A 20109-nucleotide genomic window follows, 5' to 3' on the forward strand; every position below is an offset into this window, starting at 1 on the left:
CCGCGTCTCGCCCCCTGCTCTGCCCCCAGCGCCGCGGCGGGGCCGCCCCGGGGTCCGGCCGCTGCCCGCCGAGGTCGCGGACGGGCCGGGCGGGGGCCCCGCTGCCGGAGCGCGGAGAGCCCGGGGGGAGCCGGGCGGCGGCGGGGGGCGCGGCATGCGGCGGTGAGCGAGGGCGGCGGCGCTGCCCGCGGGAAGGGGCTGCGGCGGCGGCGGGAGCCGCGTCCCGCTGCCACCTGCCTGCCGGGGCCGCCCGCCCTGCTCGGGAGAAGCGCCGCGACCCCTTCGCCTCCGCTCGCCTCTTTATGGTGAGTTGGGGCCGCGGCCGCGCGGGGGCAGCGGGGTTTGGGGCAGCCCGGCAGGAGTGTGGGGGCTGTGGGGTTTGGGGCAGCCCGGCAGGAGTGTGGGGGCTGTGGGGTTTGGGGCAGCCCGGCAGGAGTGTGGGGGCTGTGGGGTTTGGGGCAGCCCGGCAGGAGTGTGGGATTTGGGGCAGCCCGGCAGGTGCTCGGGGGCTGCGGCCGCCCCGCTCCGACCCGCGGCCCGAAAGTTCCCGGGGCGGCCCGGGCGGGCGGAGAGGAGGGATGCGTGTCCCCGGGGCTCTCGGGTCGCTCCCCGGCCGGAGCGGAGGGATGGTGCCCGTGGGCAGGGGCGCTCCGCGGGTCGGGGGCTCCGCTGTCGCCTGCGAAGCGCCGTGCGAGGGGAGAACGGCGGCACGGGAGGTGGCTCCCGAACACGGGGAACGGCGAGGGACACGGGCATTCGGGGCTCTGCCGAGTTGCTCGGTAAAAGAGTGCAGATGTTTAACGGCTGGGGAACTACCTGCCTGTAAGTCCTCGGTATTTGCTGATTTTATTGGCGACTCATCAGACCGTTTTCTCCTGCATGCCTCTGTCAGAGGAAAAAAGTATCAGTGTTGCCTTAATAGCTGTTCGGTGCAGGTGCAGTGACACTGTGCACGATGTCCAGGCAGCTCCTTTGGGATGCCGCTCCTCAGCAGCGGCCGGGCTGAGCCCTGGGACATGGGTTTGCCATGGGAGAGTGAAATTCGTGATGTGGCTGGTGGATACTGAGCTGCCAACTGAGCACGGTTCGCGCAGATGGTGAAACGAATGTGGTCTGAAGTTTGACTGGAGTGATTCACATCAGCGAAGTGTGAAAGATCTTGTCCAAATCTGCAGCTTTTGTTTATCCGCTCCGTGAATTGCAAATGCAGTATAGTATGTTACATTCTGAAGTAAGTTTAGTGTTGACTGTTTTTTTTGGGTTTTTTTTTTTTTTTCACTTTAAATAAAATTCAGCTTATTTAAGGCGAGATGGAGCATAAAACACAGCAGACGCTGCTGACGGTGTCCCAAGAATGTCAAGTACCTTGTTTCACTTCTCTAGACTCGATGATACTTAGGAGAGGAAAGATACTGTGTGTTTCATTTGTCATTCGGAAGTGTGAACACAGTTGTATGCATGGGCTGCGAAAGTAGAAGCAAGGTTTTGTCACCCTGTGGTAGAGATTGATGAATTGCAGTCTAAAGCAGAGCTAGCCCCCATAATCGAATAATTAAGTTTTAGAAATCAAATGGTCATAGCTGCTTGAGAAGTTATATATTGGGAAGAGTAGTGGGGCTGTGTGAATTTTCAATATGTATGTCAATAGATCATTTAGTTTTCAGGAAAGTGGTTGATATCACATGCTCCAGTTATCAGGATTATAGTAGTGATTTAGAGCAGGCATTTTTAATTGATTTTTATTTACTTTTACTAGAACGTTTTACATTACTGGGTTTTGAGGAAACTATTTTTATGTAGGAATTCTGATTATAGTCGAGATCTGCTTGCTGTCTTATGCAGGCTTTGAAGGCTTGGCTTCCCGAGTCTCATTTACAGTTTATTCTTCTGCTAAATACATTAGACAAAGGATCTGGAATTTCCTGAAATTAAATCTGTGTTTCTGATGTCAAGTCTGTATTTTTTTTTTTCCTATTAGTACTTAGCTGAGTATCAGTAATAGAGCTGACAAATGTAATGAATAGAATTCACAGTATGTTGATGATTTTTATAGTTCTTGTAATTGAAGTACTTGATGTCCTTGACGTGATGAGGATGCTGCTCTGGCTTTCATGAAGGGGTTACCCTGTGATGACAGGAATACTGTCAGGAGTCAAGTGTCGAGGAAGAGGGTGGGATTGAGGATTCCTGACGTGCCCCATTTGCAGCACAGGGCACACATGCAGGGCTGCAAGGTGCGATAATTCCCAGCCCTGAGGACAGTTGCAGTGGTGCCTGCACAGTGCATGTTGATTCTGCATGATTCTGGCTGTGCTGCTGCTGCAGCACAGGGGGGAATGTCATGTCCTGAGGCCACGGCTCAGTGCTGGTGGGTTTGAAGTGACTCCTCGCTCTCTGCTCAAAGCCCCCTTGAAGTTAAACACGGAACAGCAAGGCCAGGAGGGACTCAGGCACTGCTGTTGTCAGCCTGTGTTCCTGCCCAAGGCAGGATCAGCTCGTACCTGTGTCATCTCTGATGGCATAATTCGTGTACTTTTTGTGTTCCCATTCTCCTCTAACTTTTCTTCCCGCTTTTTCTGTCTTTTCCATGAGGTGTTTTTTTTTTTTTTTTTCTTGGTAATGCTCTTACCTATTATTTTCTAAAGAATCTTATCTCGTTCCCTGCAAACTCTCCCTCTGGCATGGCCAGTCAGCTCTTTCAGGATTTTTTCATACCTTTGTGGGAGACATACTCCTTCTTTGTCAGCCCTATATAAATACTGGTTTTACCAGGTTTCTGCCTAGTCTTTAGAAGGAATGTAATGGAAATAGTACCCTGGCTCTCACTTTGTGCAGACAGATGAGCTTTGTTCAGGACCGAGGAGCTGTTCAGGACCAAGGGGCTGTTCAGGACCAAGGGGCTGTTCAGGACCAAGGGGCTGTTCAGGACCAAGGGGCTGTTCAGGACCAAGGGGCTGTTCAGGACCAAGGGGCTGTTCAGGACCAAGGAGCTGTTCAGGACCAAGGAGCTGTTCAGGACCAAGGAGCTGTTCAGGACCAAGGGGCTGTTCAGGACCAAGGAGCTGTTCAGGACCAAGGAGCTGTTCAGGACCAAGGGGCTGTTCAGGACCAAGGGGCTGTTCAGGACCGAGGAGCTGTTCAGGATCTGCCGGCACTGGGGGACATGGAGCTGCTGGGAAATAAACGAGAGACCAAAGCTGAATTTAAAAATCCACCAATGCTAATATTTCACCTTCTAGTTTGAAATGGCACGATCTGATTTTTAAGTCTTTACTAGAAGTATTATATCCCACAAAGGGTAGAGCTCCTAAGTGCTGGCCACAAGAAGAAATATTATTTATAGGTATTGAAGGTATGGCTGCTTTAAACATATTGTTGTTTGAAAAAGATGAATCTTAGGTAATTAAGAATGACACATCACACTACAGCCTGGGAGAATATATAGTAGCTGAAAAATGAGTTTGTTTTATGCATCTCAGAACTCCCTCTACTTAATTCTTGGATCTTGACTCCTTCCCATTTCATGTGGGAGATGGGGATCCTCTTGTCTCACGCAGCCTTGTGAAAGTAGAGTGTGAACAAAACTGAAGAGTTAGGAAGCAAGAAAACAGACAGGGCTTATGAGAGTGGCAAACAGAACATTTATTAGCCTATCAAGACTGTTTCTAGTCTTGATAGGCTAAAATCACAAAAATCTGTGGCAGAAGTTCTGATGACTCCATTGAGCAAAATTGGAGCTGTGCTATTTCCTGAAAGCAGAAAGCTCCTGTCTCTGAGGAACTTTTCTCAAGTCATTAATGAGAACCCTTTTTTTACTTTTTCTTGCTCTTTGTTTTGGATTCTTTGCTTAATTGCAGTTTCTTATGAGTACTTCTGTTCTTTTATTTAAATAATTGAATTTTCTAGTTCACATGATTACTTTGTAGTGCAAGTCCTCATTCTGGGGAGTACAATGCCATCTCTGGCACTTGATATGCATTCTTGCAGATGTTATCAGTAGATAGTATTTGTATCACCTATTCTGAATGTCTGCTTTAATGATTAAAAACTGCTTATGAAGCTCTCAGTATTTATTACACTTTCCCTTCATAACTATTATTTTGCTAAAAATTTACTGGGCCAGAAATGACAGTTAGATAATTTTATTTGTGTCCTTCAAGCTGATGCAATAAAAATTGTGAGCTAGCTGAAAGGGAATGGAAGATGCCCTCTGAGTTGCCAGTGGTGCAACAGCAGTTCTGGAGTTAGTGGAACTCTGTGGAGCAGGAAGGGCTGCTCGTGTTGGATTCACAGGATGACTCACAGCCATCCAGCAAGCCAAAAGAGGCCCAAAAATAGGCTTCTCATACTTTGAAATACTATTTCCTGCCAAATAGGTGTAGCTTCACATCTCTTTTCTTCTGCTCCAGATTTTGTGCTTTGCAGTGATGCTGTCCAGAAGGAAGAGTATTTATAAGTGATGTTTTTAGAGAATATTCCAAAATCCAAGGTTTTTTGTGAGGTATTGCCTTGGCTCCTTTCAAGGGGAAAGAAACCATACCAAAGAAAGAAAAACACACGTGTTTGGTATTTTGTAAGGCTGTATCTTTCAGAAGGTGGTTAAGTGTCTCTAACATAAGACTGAAGCTCTTTGGCAGTTTTGTCAAAGCCAGTTAAAAACTCCTGAACATTCTACAACTTTGGATGCAGTTCTAAAATCCTGTGTTTCCAAACAGCAAGATGGTCCCGTGCCAACAGCTGAAAGGAGCCCAGTAAGTGTGAGTTTACACTGACAGATGCCTCAGGAGCTGCCTCTGCCACTCAGTGCCCTAAAATTCAGGTAACTCCCAGGAGTGGGGAGCACAAACTGGGAATGTGTGGCTGCAGGAGCAGCACAACACAGTTTGTGTGAGCAAACTGAGAGATCCATTAAAATAATTGCCCGTGCTTCAGCTGGGAAGGTGTGAGGGAGCAGGGTTACAGCAGGGTGAGCTGAGAGCTTGGCTGTGTCAGAGGGCAAACATGCAAAACTAAATCACTTGGAGATAAACATCATGGGGCTGACTGCAGGGCCAGGTGCAGCTGCCTGGGCCCACTGTTCAAACACTACAAATACACAGATTTTCTGTTTGCAGCACATTTGCCTTCAACCCTCCAGTGCACAACCCCTGGCCGGGAAAGTTTAGGATACAGCAAGAAGAGGTTACAGTGCTAAAAAAGGGAAATTCAATGGTACAGCCTGGAATGAACTCCAAGCAATTGCTGTCTGTAGGCTCCTCAGAGTTGAAGCAATGGTAGTGAGAGCTGGAGAACCCAGAATCACACCCACAGGATATTCTGGGTTGGAACAGACCCACAAGGATCAAATCCAAGTCTAAAGGGAATGGCCTTACGGAGTGGGGAATTAGTGACTCTCAGCTCTCTGTGTGTTTTGTAGTTCTTTGATTTGAGTCTCTTGCTGTGGTAGTTGGGATCCAAACTTTTGGGCCTTTATTTTTCACTTTTCCACTGGATTTTTTCCTAGAATCAAATAAAGTATGAACGTGTGCTAACCAGTTTTCTCAATGAAGACACCCATAATCTCCTGCTCTCCTGCTCGCTGCTTCCATAAGTTTTGTAAGGATTTTATTATCTCTGAGTTCAGTCTCTGTTAGCTGTGAGCAAACATTATATCATCAGAGCAGTAGGAAGCTGGCCTGAAAATACCTTTTTTTTGTGGTGTTTTTATTTTTTTTCTCCTGAGAAATTTTGGGGAAACTCAAACTTGATGTAGAAACTCCCAACTCTAAAAGCATATAGTTTTGAAGGTGTGAGTGTGTGACAATGTGAGTAGGAAGTTTAGGAGAATGCTTAAGCAAGGAAGTGACACTATTTCAAATTAAAGTACTCCAGCAGTTTGAGCAGCTGTAGAGAAGGTGGAAGAACCCCTGTGGACAGGTGGAAGGAAGGGTGGTTGTGTTGGACAGTTGTACTTGTGTTAAAGGAAATAAGTTTGCCTGTGTTGAAATCAGCTCCATCTTCACATGAGATAAAACACTAAATCCGTGTGTGCTGCCCTGGTGGAAAGCCCTGTGGAGGTGCAGTTGATTTTCTTGCACTGGGCTCATCCTGTAGTCTGTCCTTTGGGTCTTTTCAGCCTTTTTTTATCTTTCCTGCAGCTTACACGTGAGAATCACATGTAGAAAACAGTCACACGTGTAATGCTGTTGTCTTACAAAACTGACAGTCTGTTGTGCACCTCAAACAGATCCAGAGCCCTGGATTTCAAAACAAAACATTGTGTAATTGTCTTGTTGTCTTGGAAAAAAAAATCTTTTCTCTGTCTGTTCAGTGATTAATGGCAGTCATCTCTCACAAAAGTGGTTTGGCTGGTGAATCAGCATTGCTCTTCCTCTGGATGGCCAGTTCTTGAGTTTCTGCTTTTATCTTCTACATATGTTTTGTTGAATAGGCCCTTAAGTGTCTGAGTTTTTCCACGTGTTGTTGAGGATTGGTAATTCAGGGTTTGAGGAGAGACAAATTAGACCAAGTTGAATGGCACTGGTCCAGGAGAAAGGCTGGGTAGTCTCTGTCAGAGCCAATATTGCTGTCTTTGTCTGCCCTGTTCGTTCACTGTTTTCATAGTTAGCATTCATCCCTAAATGAAGGATTACGCAATATTATGGAGATACTTTGTCGAGCAAATTATTTTGATTTTGAAACCTGTAAACAGAGCCTGTATGAAATTGGGGAATACAATATAAAACATTGCTTTCAGAATAACCTTTTTGTCCTCAAATGGATGTCATTCTGTAACATTTGCCTTGGGATGCATGCAGCCTGGGTGGGTTTTGACCATGGAGCAGGTTCAGCCTTCCTACTTCTGTGGGAAAAGACAGTGAGGCATCAGTTTGAAGTTGTGCTACTGGGTGGTTCTCTCTGATCAGCATCTCAGGAAATAATATGAAATACTCTCTCCTGTTACAGTGAAACTCTACAGTGAAGCTCCAGGCTTTAAACAACAACAAAAAAATAAATATTGTCACTCCACTACAGGCAGTGTACTGTGTCTGTAAGTAGTTACCTAAATGTCCTTTCTTCCAGCATCGAAGATAAGCTGCCTAAAATGTCATCTGCCACATGGTGATACCCATTTTGAGCCTGCAACAATAAAAATGCTAAGGAAGTCCCAGAGTGCAGTTTGAATTGAGCCACACGGAGTGACCCAGCAGGAAGATGAATGGATCTAGATATCCTCCTGATCTTTCTGTGATATTAGACTCTTTTCCCACTCCTTAATTTAGGGCCCTCTCCAAATGGCTCCTTCCCTTCCTGGTGCCCTGCTCTGGTTGCCATCGTGATGCTGTGTGAGTCTGCAGCTGCCTCCACGGGGGACCCGCCGGGTGTGCCCTGGTCATTACCAGTGCTGGGCTCTTGCCAAACACCCAAATTGGCCATACTGCATGTTTTACACACTTGCTTCCCTGTGAATGTCCTCAGCTTAAAACCAGATGGATTCATTCTTGCTGTTTTCTGGTCCCTGATATAACCTGTGAGTTTTTTGTCTCGTTATTTCTGTTTTACAACGTTGCTTTCTCTTCATTTGGGTGCTGAATCTCTGGCTGTAGCTGGTTATTGAGGATCTGGTGGCACTCTGTGAGAAATCAGCCCTAAAGCCCAGTTGTGAGGTGAGGCAGGGTGGGATTTACCTGTGCCCAGGTGCATGGAGCTCTCTGGGGTACAGGGCACAGCCAGATCCTCCTGCTCTGCAGGAGCCTCATGCTAAAATTCCATGTTCTTTGATACTGACGCTGTCTTTTACTCCTCCCACTGTAAAAAGCCTCCACATCAGTCAGCTTTGGTGCTGATACGATCTTTCATCCTCACTCTGGGATCTGCCATATCCAGTGAGCCGCCTGATTAATCACTTCTTTTTGGGACATGTTGCTTCAAACGGGCAGAAGGATGCAGTCAGCTACTTTGGCCCCTTCAAACACTGTGGGCATCATTTTGTTTCCAGCAACTGCCACATTTCTCTGCAGGAGGGTCTGTAATCAACTTGTGATGATAACTCTCTTTACATGTTTGTCTTTTAATGTGGTTCAGCCAGCGATTTTCCCTTTCCCATTGTTTCAGTGCTCGTGGTTGTGTTCCTGCTTTTGAATGTGAACTCAGTCTGCTGCTCCAGTGCAGGCAGAGAGCTGCCTTCCTTAAAATACGTGTGTGGCAGAACCTGAGTGGATTCTAGAAGGGACTCAAGCGTCGCCTGAAATCTCATGATGTACAAACTTGGCTATGTGGGAACCTAAATACTTTATTGTGTTCTAAATACCGAGGCGCTTTTCTGCTCTATTGAATCCAGAGGGTGTCACAATGGAGTTGTGGTGCTGTGCTGAAAAGGGTTCTGCAGGGCTGTGGGGCAGCTGGAAAGCACAGTGAGGTCATGATCCCATCTCTGAGTACCAGGTAAAAACCCTGTCTGCAATGAAAAGAAGCAATCTAAAACCATTTTAAAACTCAAGCAATCAAAGAGATCAAATTTAGGGAAGTACAACATCACAGGAAATACATATAGGTAAAAATGGAGTCTCTCCAGAGTTAATGGTTACAGCACCTCTGTTCCAATCAGCACTGTTACCTGGCCTGGAGCTGCAAATTTGTTTTCCAGTGGTGAGCACAGAGCTGTGATGGGCCTGGCAGGGTCTGTGTCACCAGCTCAGCTTGTGGCTGATTGACATGGGCCTGACAGCCTGGGGGGCATTTTTAATAATTGTGTTTTGGGGGGAGTCGTGTTGATGAATAAACCAATAATTCTCAATATCAGTGTTCCTTTTTCAACATGCCTTAAACCATGCAGTTTTTAATGAGTATAACTAGTAGTCAGTGTGATGCTTTGCTGTGTTACAGCTTTGCAAGTGGGCACAGTAAAGGAAAATTAGGAAGTTTCCCTTGATGTTAGAAGTAACAAACTTTTCTTCTCTTTCCATATTTGCACTGTTACAAAGCAGTAGACTAAAATATGAGTCCAAATTTCTAATGCAAGTATTTCTAGCGGATAGGAAATCTTAAAACTGTAAAAATTGTTTCCCCAACAAATGTTGGGGGATATTTTTCTAAATATTTTGTCATTGACTGTGCAAGAAGCAAAAAGATTGGACACTAATTTCTATGTAAAAAAACCCAAAAAACAACTGAGGTTATCTGAGGGTGAGGCTATCTTTCAAGTTGCTGAAAAGTTCTTAAGGTACAAATTAGATTGAATAAACTTTTCTTTAGTCCTTGGATTAGTTCTCATATTAAGTCTTTTATGGTACATGACCATACTGTTCACAAGGAAGTAATAAATGTGAGGTAGAAATGGAGAGTAAGTAAGGAAGGTGACAAACTCTTCCTACCTGCACATTTCAGACTTTTGGTTGCCAAAATCAAACTGTAGTCATCCTGTGTGCTCTGCTCTGAGAGATTCACACTTTGCCAATAAAGGAATGCTCTATTAGTTGCATAAGTGGATGCATCTTTATTAGCTGAGGGAAGTTTTTAGGTGGTAAATTGGCTGCTTTATTGCTGTAGCTGTGTTTAAATCAAAGCTGTCCTATCAGATCTCAGTACTGTTTTAAGGAGCTCAGCCAGTGTTTCCACATGGCCAGAGCACAGGACTGTGTTGTGTTTACACCTCGTGCATTGCCTGCTTCCTTTGCTGCTTTGATCTCCTGGTTCTTCTTCTTTGAAGGCCTCCAAAGTGAGCCCCAGAAGCTCTCCAGACCTTCTATCCTGTAAATCAGTAGGAAGTGATATTGCTGATAATGGGGAGGAGGAACACTTTGGATGTCCTTCTGTTGTGTACCATTTGTGCTTCTCCTCTCAGCTCCCTCATCGCTGTTGCCAGTCCACATCAGGGCAGCTCAGGTGGAGCCTGCACCTTTGAGGGTCATTCTGAGATCTCTGAATTGATAAGAGGAAAGCTGGTCTTTTTTAAAATTGTTATTATTATTTATTTAATGCCCCAATCCTGGTATTTGTGCCGTGGCTCTGGCAAGGTTGTATGCTAGGCTGAGTGGGGCAAACAGGGATCCAGTGGCCAAAACTGCCTCTGGGGATCACCAAAGGATGCATTTTTCCTCTCGCTCAGCTGGAAGGTTGGCTCTTGTCATCTGTGAATTTGAAGAATCTGGAATCCCCTTTTAAAGAGTAGGAGACTTTAAGGGTAATAACATATTCCCCTTCCTTTTATTGTCTTTTTTTTCCGCCTCAGAATTTTCTCTGCTGATGTTTAATATATAAGAAGTTTAAATAATTTAATAAACTGTCTCAAATGAGGAAATGGAAAGGGAATTCCAGATGAATGTTGTAGCACAGTGCTATTGCTGCTTGACCCTGGAGTATGGGTGGTCTAGTGCATACAGGAGGAATTTACTCAAATAATGCCTTCAAAAGGTGAATTTGTGGTTTTCATGCCCCTTTTCACAGCTCTGAAATGTGTCTAGCTAATGAGCTGATAAAAGGAATTGACCTTGCAGCTGATAGTTGATGTGGAAATACAGAGATATTGAGGTGTTTATGAGCTGCACTAAGCACAGCTTGGCAACTGTTATTATTTGATGATTTGCATCATTGTTTTTAATAGCAAATTTATGCCTCAGTAACTTAATGCAACACCTCTGAGTTGCTGACACTGCGAATTATGATTTCGAATTCCTTCTATTTTGTGTTTAAATTGTCATCCATAACTTTGTGTTACAGCGCACACGGGGGAGGAAATGCTAAGCCAGGATTCCTACAGCAAGCATTAAATGAATTTATCACAGCCTTTTCAAATAATAAATGTAGAAGTGCATGAAGATTTACAGAATATTCCCTATTCACAGGGATGCCAGGTGAGAGCTGCTGTAGGAGCTGCATGTATTAGCTGGGATTTCTGACTTTTGCTGGCTGTAGGTGTGGGAGCTGGGCAGGCTTTGGCACTTTATTGTGGTTTTCAACATGCCTGTGTTGACTGTGGGGAATGATAAGACATAATTGATCTTCTCTGCTGAGTTCAGGTATCTGCATAGGTGTGCTGGGTGATCTCTGTGTTATCTTTGCGTATCTCCTTTGGCCACAGTGCTAACACAAATAAAATCTGCTCTTTTAATTGGCTGATCATTGCTGTGAGACAATACTTGCCATTATGAGCCTGGCCTGAGTGACAGCTCCAGTTACAGTTTTGGGTGGTGAATTGGAAATACTGGTCTTTTGTTGGCAAAGAAATGCGGGAAGCAATTATTTGTTAATTAATTAAATGTAAATTTTGCGCCCTATCACTGGGTGTTTTTATACAAATTAGGCAAAAAATAATTTCCTGTGATCCTTTAGAAGTCAAATATGGAAGAGGAGTATATTTGTGTGAATGGTTTAACCACAGAATGTCACACGCACTTGAACATTTGCAGCTACAGAATAACTGGTTTCATTTGTATATTGAGAGATAGACAATGTTAATTTTTTATGCAGCCCACTAGATAGGGGAAAAACCTGCTGAGGACAATAAATCCTAAATTTGAGAGAAGTGCATTTGGAGAAGCCAGCAGATGTCAGTATGTTCTTGTCATACAGCCCTTTTGTTTTACACAATAATTTCCCTGGAACGAGATATTACAGAAATAGTAAGTGTTGTAACACCAAGGCAGTACAGGCCTGTTCAGTTTGAATTCTTTGCTGGAAAGGGATTTATTTCTGCACCTAGGCTGGCACGACCTCCATGTACACACCAGCTTTCACTGAGGGTAACTCCTCCTCAGGCTGTGCAAGGCACAGAGTGTAAAATACTCTGCCAAATGAGGATGTCATTGCTAGTATTGCACTTCAGCTTCTAATTGAGGCTTTTGTTTCCTGTGTAGCTTCCCTTCCTGTGCTGTGAGGCCTTTTGAGCACGCTGGCACACTCCCTTGTGTTTGCCTAGCCAGGGTGTGTGTTTGAACTCTGATTATTGTGTCTAATCAAATCTCTCTCTCTAATTTGGAGATGATTTTGCCCCTGTTTATACACGGTAATAAAAACCCAGATGGGCTGTTCCTTGTCTTCCTTGCATTCCAGGAACCAATAGCATGGTGACATTGTGCAGAAGACTCTCCCTTCCCTGAGAGTGCAGGCTGATGGCTTTCCCAGGGTGGTAAGGGTGCAGGATTCCTCTCTGGGTCTGAGCCCAGGGGTGAGAGCAGTGCCTGTGGCAGGGGCTGGGCACGTGGAGCTTTCCCACGTGTGCAGGGACAGATGGCACCTGTTGTTGGATTATCCCTTTTCCTGACCCAGAGATGGGACAACTGAGACATGTTTTAAAAACTTTTATTCCATTTTCAGTCTCATGTGAAGGGTGAGACAGTACAGATGTTATAGTTCACACCATCACAATCAGAAGCCAAACTATTTCTTAATTACAATACATTTTAAGTGTTTTTTGGCCTATCAGCTTTTGCCACACAATGCTGCTAATGCCTTAAAGCCAATCATCTAAAATTACCCTACATGGGTCCTACTGTCATACATCTGTCATGTTCTATTTCTCCAAAGTATCCAGTCTTATTTGCAAGGCCATCCTTTGACACTTGTTTCCAGTTCCATTTCTCTCTCAACAATGTCCCCAAAATCCATTTATCACAGCTGTGGCCACCAGCAGGGAGCAGAGCCTGGTGCAGGGACTCCAGGCTGATCCCTGTCCCAGCAGCTCCATGGGCAGCACAGGGACACCCTGAGGCTCCTGTCTGCCCAGGCTTTGTCAGCTCGGGCTCCTTGGGAAGGACATCCCACAGTGCCAAGGAGACACCTGGGTTCCTTCTGCCATCAGCTCTGGTGACTGTGGCCATTGTCCAGCCTGTTCTCGTCACCTGGAGCACTCGGTGTGTTCACCAAGAATCCTGCCTCAAGATAAAAGGCCCTTTCCTTAAGGAGCTGATGTCACTTCTGGCCTGGCGTGTTCTTTTTTTTTGGAAATTCACAGTCATAAAATAGTGGAGCTGTCACTTGAGGGTTTTTAATTACATTTCCAAGGAGAAATTTATTTTACATTTTCTCCTTCTTCAACTCTCTCCTCAAGCTCTGTCATCTTAAAGCGTTTGTTTACGTGCCAGACCTGTTCTTTGTGACTTACTCCTTGCTTCTCCTCATCTCTCACTGTTGGAGAGATTTTCAGATCATGCAAATGAGAATCAAGGCAGGCAAGATAGCCAAAAAAGATCTCTCTGGAGTACAACCCCCCCAAAGTACAGCATTGCTGAGGTTGCAGGCTGGGGAGAAGGTATTTTATTTTCAAAGACTGGTTTTATTGCATTTGCTCTTAATGCATTTTCTACCAAACACCCCAGAATCCTGTTGAATATCATGCTTCAATTAGTCCTGAGCAACATTTGCGTGATGCACTAATGCCATTTCATTCATGCTCTCCTGGAGTTGAATGGAAGATACCACTAAATTATAGTTCTCTTTTCATTTTATTATAGGGGAAAAAAATAAAATGTAGCTTCCAGGGGGTCTGCATCTGCAATGTTTATGTATGTATTCATCTTATCTGGTTTTTTTTAAGTGAAAATAGAAAGCAAAAAGCATTTTTCCACCACTGAATTAAAAAAAAAAAAAAAAAAAAAGGAAAAAAATCTGTATTCTGTATTGTTTTGAGATCTTTCCTTCCGTGGCAGTGAAAGCACTTTCTGATGGTTGACTCTTACTAACAGTCTCCTGTTATTAACCTGCAAAACATCCATGTGCTTAGTCCCTCTGTGTAGCTGGCAGTGCTGTTGCACCTTGGGCTCCAGAAAATGAGATTCTTGGCAAAAACGTTTGGAATTTCCATCCTGCTTTAACACACTTAACACCAGCACTGCAAAAGGGCATTTCCCTGGAGCTCGTGGTGAGCCTGAAGGGTTGGTCCTGCAGCTCCTGTCCTGCTGCACACAGAGGGGTTATCTGGGGAGATGTGGGCAGGAAAAATGGGTGAGTGAGGGGAGCTGGTTTCCTTGTGGTTATACAGACACGTGCATGGAAGTACCGGAGTGTATAATTAATATTAAAATCAATTTTGATCAGTTATTTACCAGCAGTGCTCTGAGAGCTTCTCAAACTTTACATGTAAATTTATTTGTTTCGAATGCGACTCCCATCTGTCTGGAATTTACACTTCCCTGCGTGCATGTGTTGGTACATTTTGGAAGAGATGAATGGGAGAATCATTCAGAAATGGATGTATAATGCCCTGAGCAATAATCCTGTGAGTGGCAGGTGCTTTGATGAAAATGGACAAGTGACTTATTGAGAAAGAGTCCCCTAATATGGTAATTGGGGACAGACCAAATAAACCAAAGCAAGAATGCATCTCTGTAGACACTTCTCACCCTGAAAGAGCTGAAAAATGTGATCCTCCTCACGGGAGCAAAGCGAGGTATTGTAGAGGTGATGTGTGCTGGGCAGACAGAATTGATACCTCCCTAGGCAGCATTCACAGGAGGCAGAGCTGTAATTCCCTGGCAGAGCAACCCTGCTGCAGCTTCTTCAGCAGGGGATGCTGAAAGTGTGGCCAAAATTACATCTCTGATGTGATTTTCATACAAGGTGATTTGGGAGATGTTAGTAATGAAATTCTAGAGAGTTCCTTGTTCTGGTCCCTAAACTGCCTTATTGCTTATATGCAGAAATAATATGGAATCATCAGAATAACACAGGAATTATAATATATTTTTAACAGTAGAACTTATGTTTGCAGTTCAGTTTTAACAAAAAAAATTCAGCAAAAAACTTTTAACCTAAAGATTATTTTTTCAAACTTGGCAGTAGCTTATCCTTGTAATTCCTTAAAGGTTTCCTTTCCCAGGGCTGTCCAGACACCAGGCAAATTCTGTGCTCTTTCCTTTTTTTCCTTTACTGTCAGGTGCTGTGAGAGCTCTTCTTTTAACTGCACTGGGGGAGCAGCCAACTGAACTTTGTAGGAAACCCCAAAATCCGTAGGACTCCCCACATTTTTAATAGGGAACCTCCTATCCCTCACAATTTGCATGCCTGGTGCATTTTTTTTTTCTGACCATGGAAAGAGCAGCTCCTGCCAGGGTGCTGCAGCTGCAGCCCCTCAGGGCTGAGCAGGTCCAGCTGTGCAATATCTGCTGCATTGCTGCAGGGTTTGTGTCCAGCTGCTGGCTGCACATTGCACAGATGTGAGCCCAAAAGAGAGGGGCACCAAGTGAAACCAGCCCTGGAAGCAATGGTATGGATGAAGTCACATCCTAATCACAGATGAATTAGCGGCATTAAATGGAGACTCAAATTCTGAAATTGCACATTTTGGGCAAAGGAAGAATAATCTCCCAGAGCATAGGTGCAAATTTATCCTTTGTTGGCATTATTCCATTTGTTCCAAAAGGAATTCACAGAATTCCTGAAGAACACAAATTGAAAACTGTAGAAAAACTGGAGAAAAGTCAAGTCTCATTCAGCCTTTCTGGTAATGGAAGAGTCAGGACTGCACAATGAGAAGCACTGTGGTGTCGGGGTTCCCAACACCCCTGAGAGGCCAGCCCTTGCAGAGAAATGGTTTAAATTAATTAGTGAGATGGCAGGGTTGGATATGCCTTGGAAAATCAAACGGGTTTTAACATGGAAAGAAAATAATGCAAATACAAAGAGCAAAGCCGAGCACAGTACAGGGACAGGTCCCATACCTGCTACAACACCCCCAAACTGTGCTGAGCCTCTTTGTTCTCTCTTTTTAGTCAATAGCTCAGGTGGGCTGTTTAGCCCTTGGCCCAAAGAAATCAGCAACACTTTGAGCTTTGAGTTACACTTTCCCAGCCCAATGCATTCCTCTGTGCTGGCACTGTCCCCATTACTGACAGGACAGCAAAGGCCTTTCTGGGTCCTTTACCTGATAAAAAATGCAAGGGCTGAGTCTTAAACCTTCTCCCTCTTTGGAAACACGTGCTGGGGGTGTGGGGTGCACCCTGCCTGTGGGCTGCACCTCATGGGGACATTCACAGCCCTGACCTGTCCCTCCTGCCTCCATGGCTCCTGGAAAGGTCATGGAATGGCCACAAAATTGGTGGGATTAAGTGTTGATTGAAAGCAAACCTCAAAAATGTGGGTCTCTTGAGGCATAAACAGAGAACAGGTGAAGCGAATGTCATGGAACATTTCCCTGTGTTCCTCAGCAGAATGGCTCCTCTGGTTTTGGGCAAAGTAGGAAAATGTCTTTTGCTGACTGCTGTACTTCATCCTGGGCACAGAGCTGAGGTGTATTCAGTGTAGCTGCAAATAAGTCTCTATTTTAAATGTGAGATTTCAATAGTTAAACACCTGCAGGGATGTCTGTGAGCAGCTGCTGATTAAAAAAAAAAAAAAAAAAAAAAAAGGCAGCACATGACACAGTTTTCTCCTGCATGAGGTATTGTAGTGGAAAAATAAAGGATGATTTCTCACATAGTTGTTTTCAAAGCCTGATTTTTTCAGCATTTAGGCAGTGTCATGCAGTGTTTTAAGCTCTGTGTGTCAGACATTTCATTGTGCTCAGTAAATTTCTCTCTCACTGGATTAATTTTTGAGGCTCAATCCTTGTTTAGGGAAAAAAAACAAAAACAAAAACAAAAAAAAACCAAAAAAAACACCCACAACAACAACAAAAAACAAACCGGGGGGAGTTTTATTTCCCAGAGGTGAGAAATGCTTTAAAGGCTAATGCACACAAGAAGGCTGTGCCCATGGAGGACTTTCCTTGAAGAGAAAACCAGGTCCAAGCCTGGGCCTGTGGAGCTCTGATGGTGCCCAGGGGGAGTGGAGCAGGCTGGAAAGAAATCTGGTGGTGCTGGGGCTGCTGTTTATTCCTGTCAGAAAAGCACATTCAGCCTGTTTCACCCCACTCAGGTATTCCTGTGCAAAGGCCTGGCTGTCTCTGCTGCAGCTCTCTGGAGCTTGCTTGGTTCAATAATCAATATTCAGAATATTCACAGAGGCTGCAGGACTCCCTCAGTTCCCAAACATAAAAATGTTCTGTCCTGAGCACTTGTTTTGCCCAATTTGATAGGAATATTGCTATGTTCTAAGTATATCAAAAAATACTGGGTGTCTTTAAGCTGCTGTTGGTATTAGAATGATTTATTCTTAATGCCAGTTAAAGAAGGGTGAGAGCAAAGGCTCTTGAATATTTTAATAACATAATTTTGATCTATTGGATGGAAGTTAGGAAGATTATATGGCTTTCTTATTCAGAATATGTCTCATCAGGGTGGGGGCTCTCCCAGGAATCTCAAGAAATGCAATATTCTGTGGAGCATATCAGGAGACTGATATAGTAACTGATAGTAAATTGCTTAATTAAAACAAATTACTGGCAACTTCTCTGCACTGTGTTATGGGGTTGCATGCCCTTTCTTTGGGGAAAGGCAGGAGAATGATCTGATTCTTTTATTACATCTGTAGGTGGCATTTACTGGTTTTAGGAACGATGAGGTGGGGCTGGAGCAAGCAGTAGGTCTTTGTTTAGCTGTGGTAGGATGGTTGGTTGGAGATGGGTTTTCTGCCCATGGTTTCTGTGGAGGTCCAGCTCTGCCTGCCTGGGCCAGTTGAACCAGCAGACAAAGGAATGTCTGTGGGCTGTGTGTGCTCTAACCCTGGCACGGGGGAGTCCAGGAAAATCAACAGAATCAGGGACAAAGACTGTAACTAGCTTCAGTTGGCAAGTGGAATGGTTTATGTTTTATTGTGACATCGGCTGCCACAGGAGTCACCTCCTAGAGCTGTGTCACCAATTCCAAGGTTCTTTGCCCTCTGTTGATTTCCCAAAATCTCACATACACAAAATGCTTACACATAGGCATAATCCCAGCACCTCCCACTCCCCACTTCGTGTTAAAATGAGGTTAAAAGTCCTTCATGCCCATGCAATTCTTCTCTTGAATTGGGTTGGTTGCCTCCAATTTGGTCTTGAAGGATGAAGTCAGAAAAGTCTTCATCCCAGTGACCTTTCTACCTCCTCACTGCTGGCAGCTTTCATGACCTTTTGGCAGGATCCCATCCCTCCTGCTTTGGGATCAGGTAGCACTGAGTCCAGGTGCAGGTCACTTCGCATTGGTTTGCATTTGTCATCGTGATGGTCCATCTGTTTCATTTCCTTCTAGAAACACAATTAAAACAGGCACAAAATACCTCATCTAGCTCTACCTTAAGCATCTAATAATCATTAACTTCTATTTTGTTTTTCTTAACTTGCATCCTGGTCAATATAAATTACTTCTAACCCTTGGCTAAGATCCTAACTCTTTAAAATCTCGATTCAGGAGGGAAGGAGATCCATTCTGGAGAGCTCCAGACGTTGTCAGGCTGTGTGTGGTGCGGGGAGCAGGGCTCTGCACTGCTGGGCAGGCAGGATGCTGCTCTGGGGCTGGCCCAGGGCACCCTCAGCAGCTGGGAGCGCTCTGCAGCCCTTTGGGATGCTCACACCTGCATTTGGCAGCTGCACGGGGCAGTGTGAGCACCCCAGGAGGAGAGCTGCGTGTTCCAAGTAGATTTGTGGAAATCTGGCAGCTCTGAGGCCCTGGCAAGTGCTTGGCTGGGTTTTTCTGGAGCAGGCAGGTGACCTGCAAGGAGTTAGGTGAACTCCTCCACTCCTTGCCCTAAGGGAAGGAATCTCTTATGTTCTTATTTGGGTTCCCTCGGAACAGGGACCAAGCCCAGCTTTATGAGATCACAAAATCCTTTAGGTGGGGAAAGATCATCAAATCCATCTGGTAACTCAAGTTCACCCTCAGCCATGTCTCTCAGCACCACATCTACACATCCTTTAAACCTCCAGGGTTGTGTCTGCACCACTGCTCTGGGCATCGTGTTAAAATGTTGAACAAACCTTTCCATGAGGAAATTGTTCCTAATATCCAATGTAAAGCCACCCTGGAGCAACTTGACACTATTTCCCTCCTCACTGCAGTTCCTTTCAGGCAGCTGTAGAGAGTGATAAGGTTTTCTTCTCTTTTAGGGCAACCTCTAGGATCTAGAACAAGATTCTTTATGTTCTTTGTGGTAATGGACCAAAAAATAGCCATTAAATCTCTTTAGGGAACAGTTAAAAATATAGTATTTCTTTTTATTGATTTACTTACTCATTTATTAAGATAGGCACTTTGATAAGGAAATATTTTGACATTTTGTAATAAATTCTTTGGATTCTGGGTTTATGTTGTGTAAATTATATTTGTACAAACTGAATAGAAGCCTAAATTTGAGTCATCAGTTTTCTCCCCTATGAAACTGATACCCATTTAATACTCCTTTCATGGTGACTTTCAGCTGAAGCTGTGAAGGGGTTAGCAGCAATTTGTTTCCCCTGTCTGTAGCTGAAGTTTCCTTGAAAAGTTTCATTAACACACTATCATGGTTTAAAAATAGAAACTCAAGAGAATTACTCCGACTCAAGTAATATAATGCATCAAGAAGCTTTTCATTTTATATTATAATTATTCCAAAGCACTTCAACCTAGCCACTTTCCCATTATGAGAAGAATTCTACACCATTTGGTATCCAAAATTGCATTTCTCAGAAATTCTATGCCCGTGTGTAGATTACTTGCAGTGCTCCTATTGTCCTTGTTTCTTCTCTGCTGTGGAATTAAATCCCAATGTTTAGAAAGCCCTAAAATGAGTTTTGTTGCTCTGTTTATGCACAGAAGAGCAGGATGCAGCAGCTGAGGAGCTGCAGTGCCCTGTGCCTTGGAGAGCAGGACATGGGGGATTTCTTGCTCCTAGAGCTGCTCATGGGGTGCTTTTTAAGCCCTACTTGTGTTAGAATTCTGCTCAGGAAAAGTTAATTCCTCTTTTTTTTTCCTTCTCTCCAGCCCCTCCAAAGAAGAAACACACATTCTTCATAGTGTGCTGGCAGCTGGGCAGTTCTTCAGTGTTTAGATATAAACCATGTGTATAGTAACTTCACCTAAACATCTGTTGGTGTTTTAAATCCTAAATAAATAAGTAACCTTACTGCTGTGCTAATTCAGTGACAGCCTGGCAGTTTCTCTGGAAACTGGATCCCAAAGAATTCTCAGTCATCTGCTTAAACTGAATTGAAACTCAGCTTGGAAAATACAGTTTGCCTGCTGGCTTGACACTTACAAATGCCTACTATTTATTTTGGGCAGCAAATTATTAATTTTC

General features: G+C 44.4%; 1 protein-coding gene across 10 annotated transcripts in view; it reads left to right on the forward strand.

Moving 5' to 3' along the window:
• The first annotated feature begins 200 nt into the window (after positions 1-200).
• The window catches only part of RBFOX1 (RNA binding fox-1 homolog 1), a 773912-nt gene continuing 754003 nt past the window's right edge, over positions 201-20109 (forward strand). For 4 of the 10 annotated variants that reach the window (XM_066330225.1, XM_066330227.1, XM_066330218.1 and 1 more), the window contains exon 1: positions 203-305. In XM_066330225.1, coding sequence (XP_066186322.1) covers positions 303-305 — 3 coding nt within the window. In that variant the 5' untranslated portion in view covers positions 203-302. Of the gene's footprint in view, positions 306-20109 lie in introns of all 10 variants that reach the window. The other 6 variants (XM_066330211.1, XM_066330216.1, XM_066330222.1 and 3 more) reach the window with 5 other exon arrangements.

This window comes from Sylvia atricapilla, chromosome 15, assembly GCF_009819655.1.
Source record: "Sylvia atricapilla isolate bSylAtr1 chromosome 15, bSylAtr1.pri, whole genome shotgun sequence".
Lineage (NCBI taxonomy): Eukaryota > Metazoa > Chordata > Aves > Passeriformes > Sylviidae > Sylvia > Sylvia atricapilla.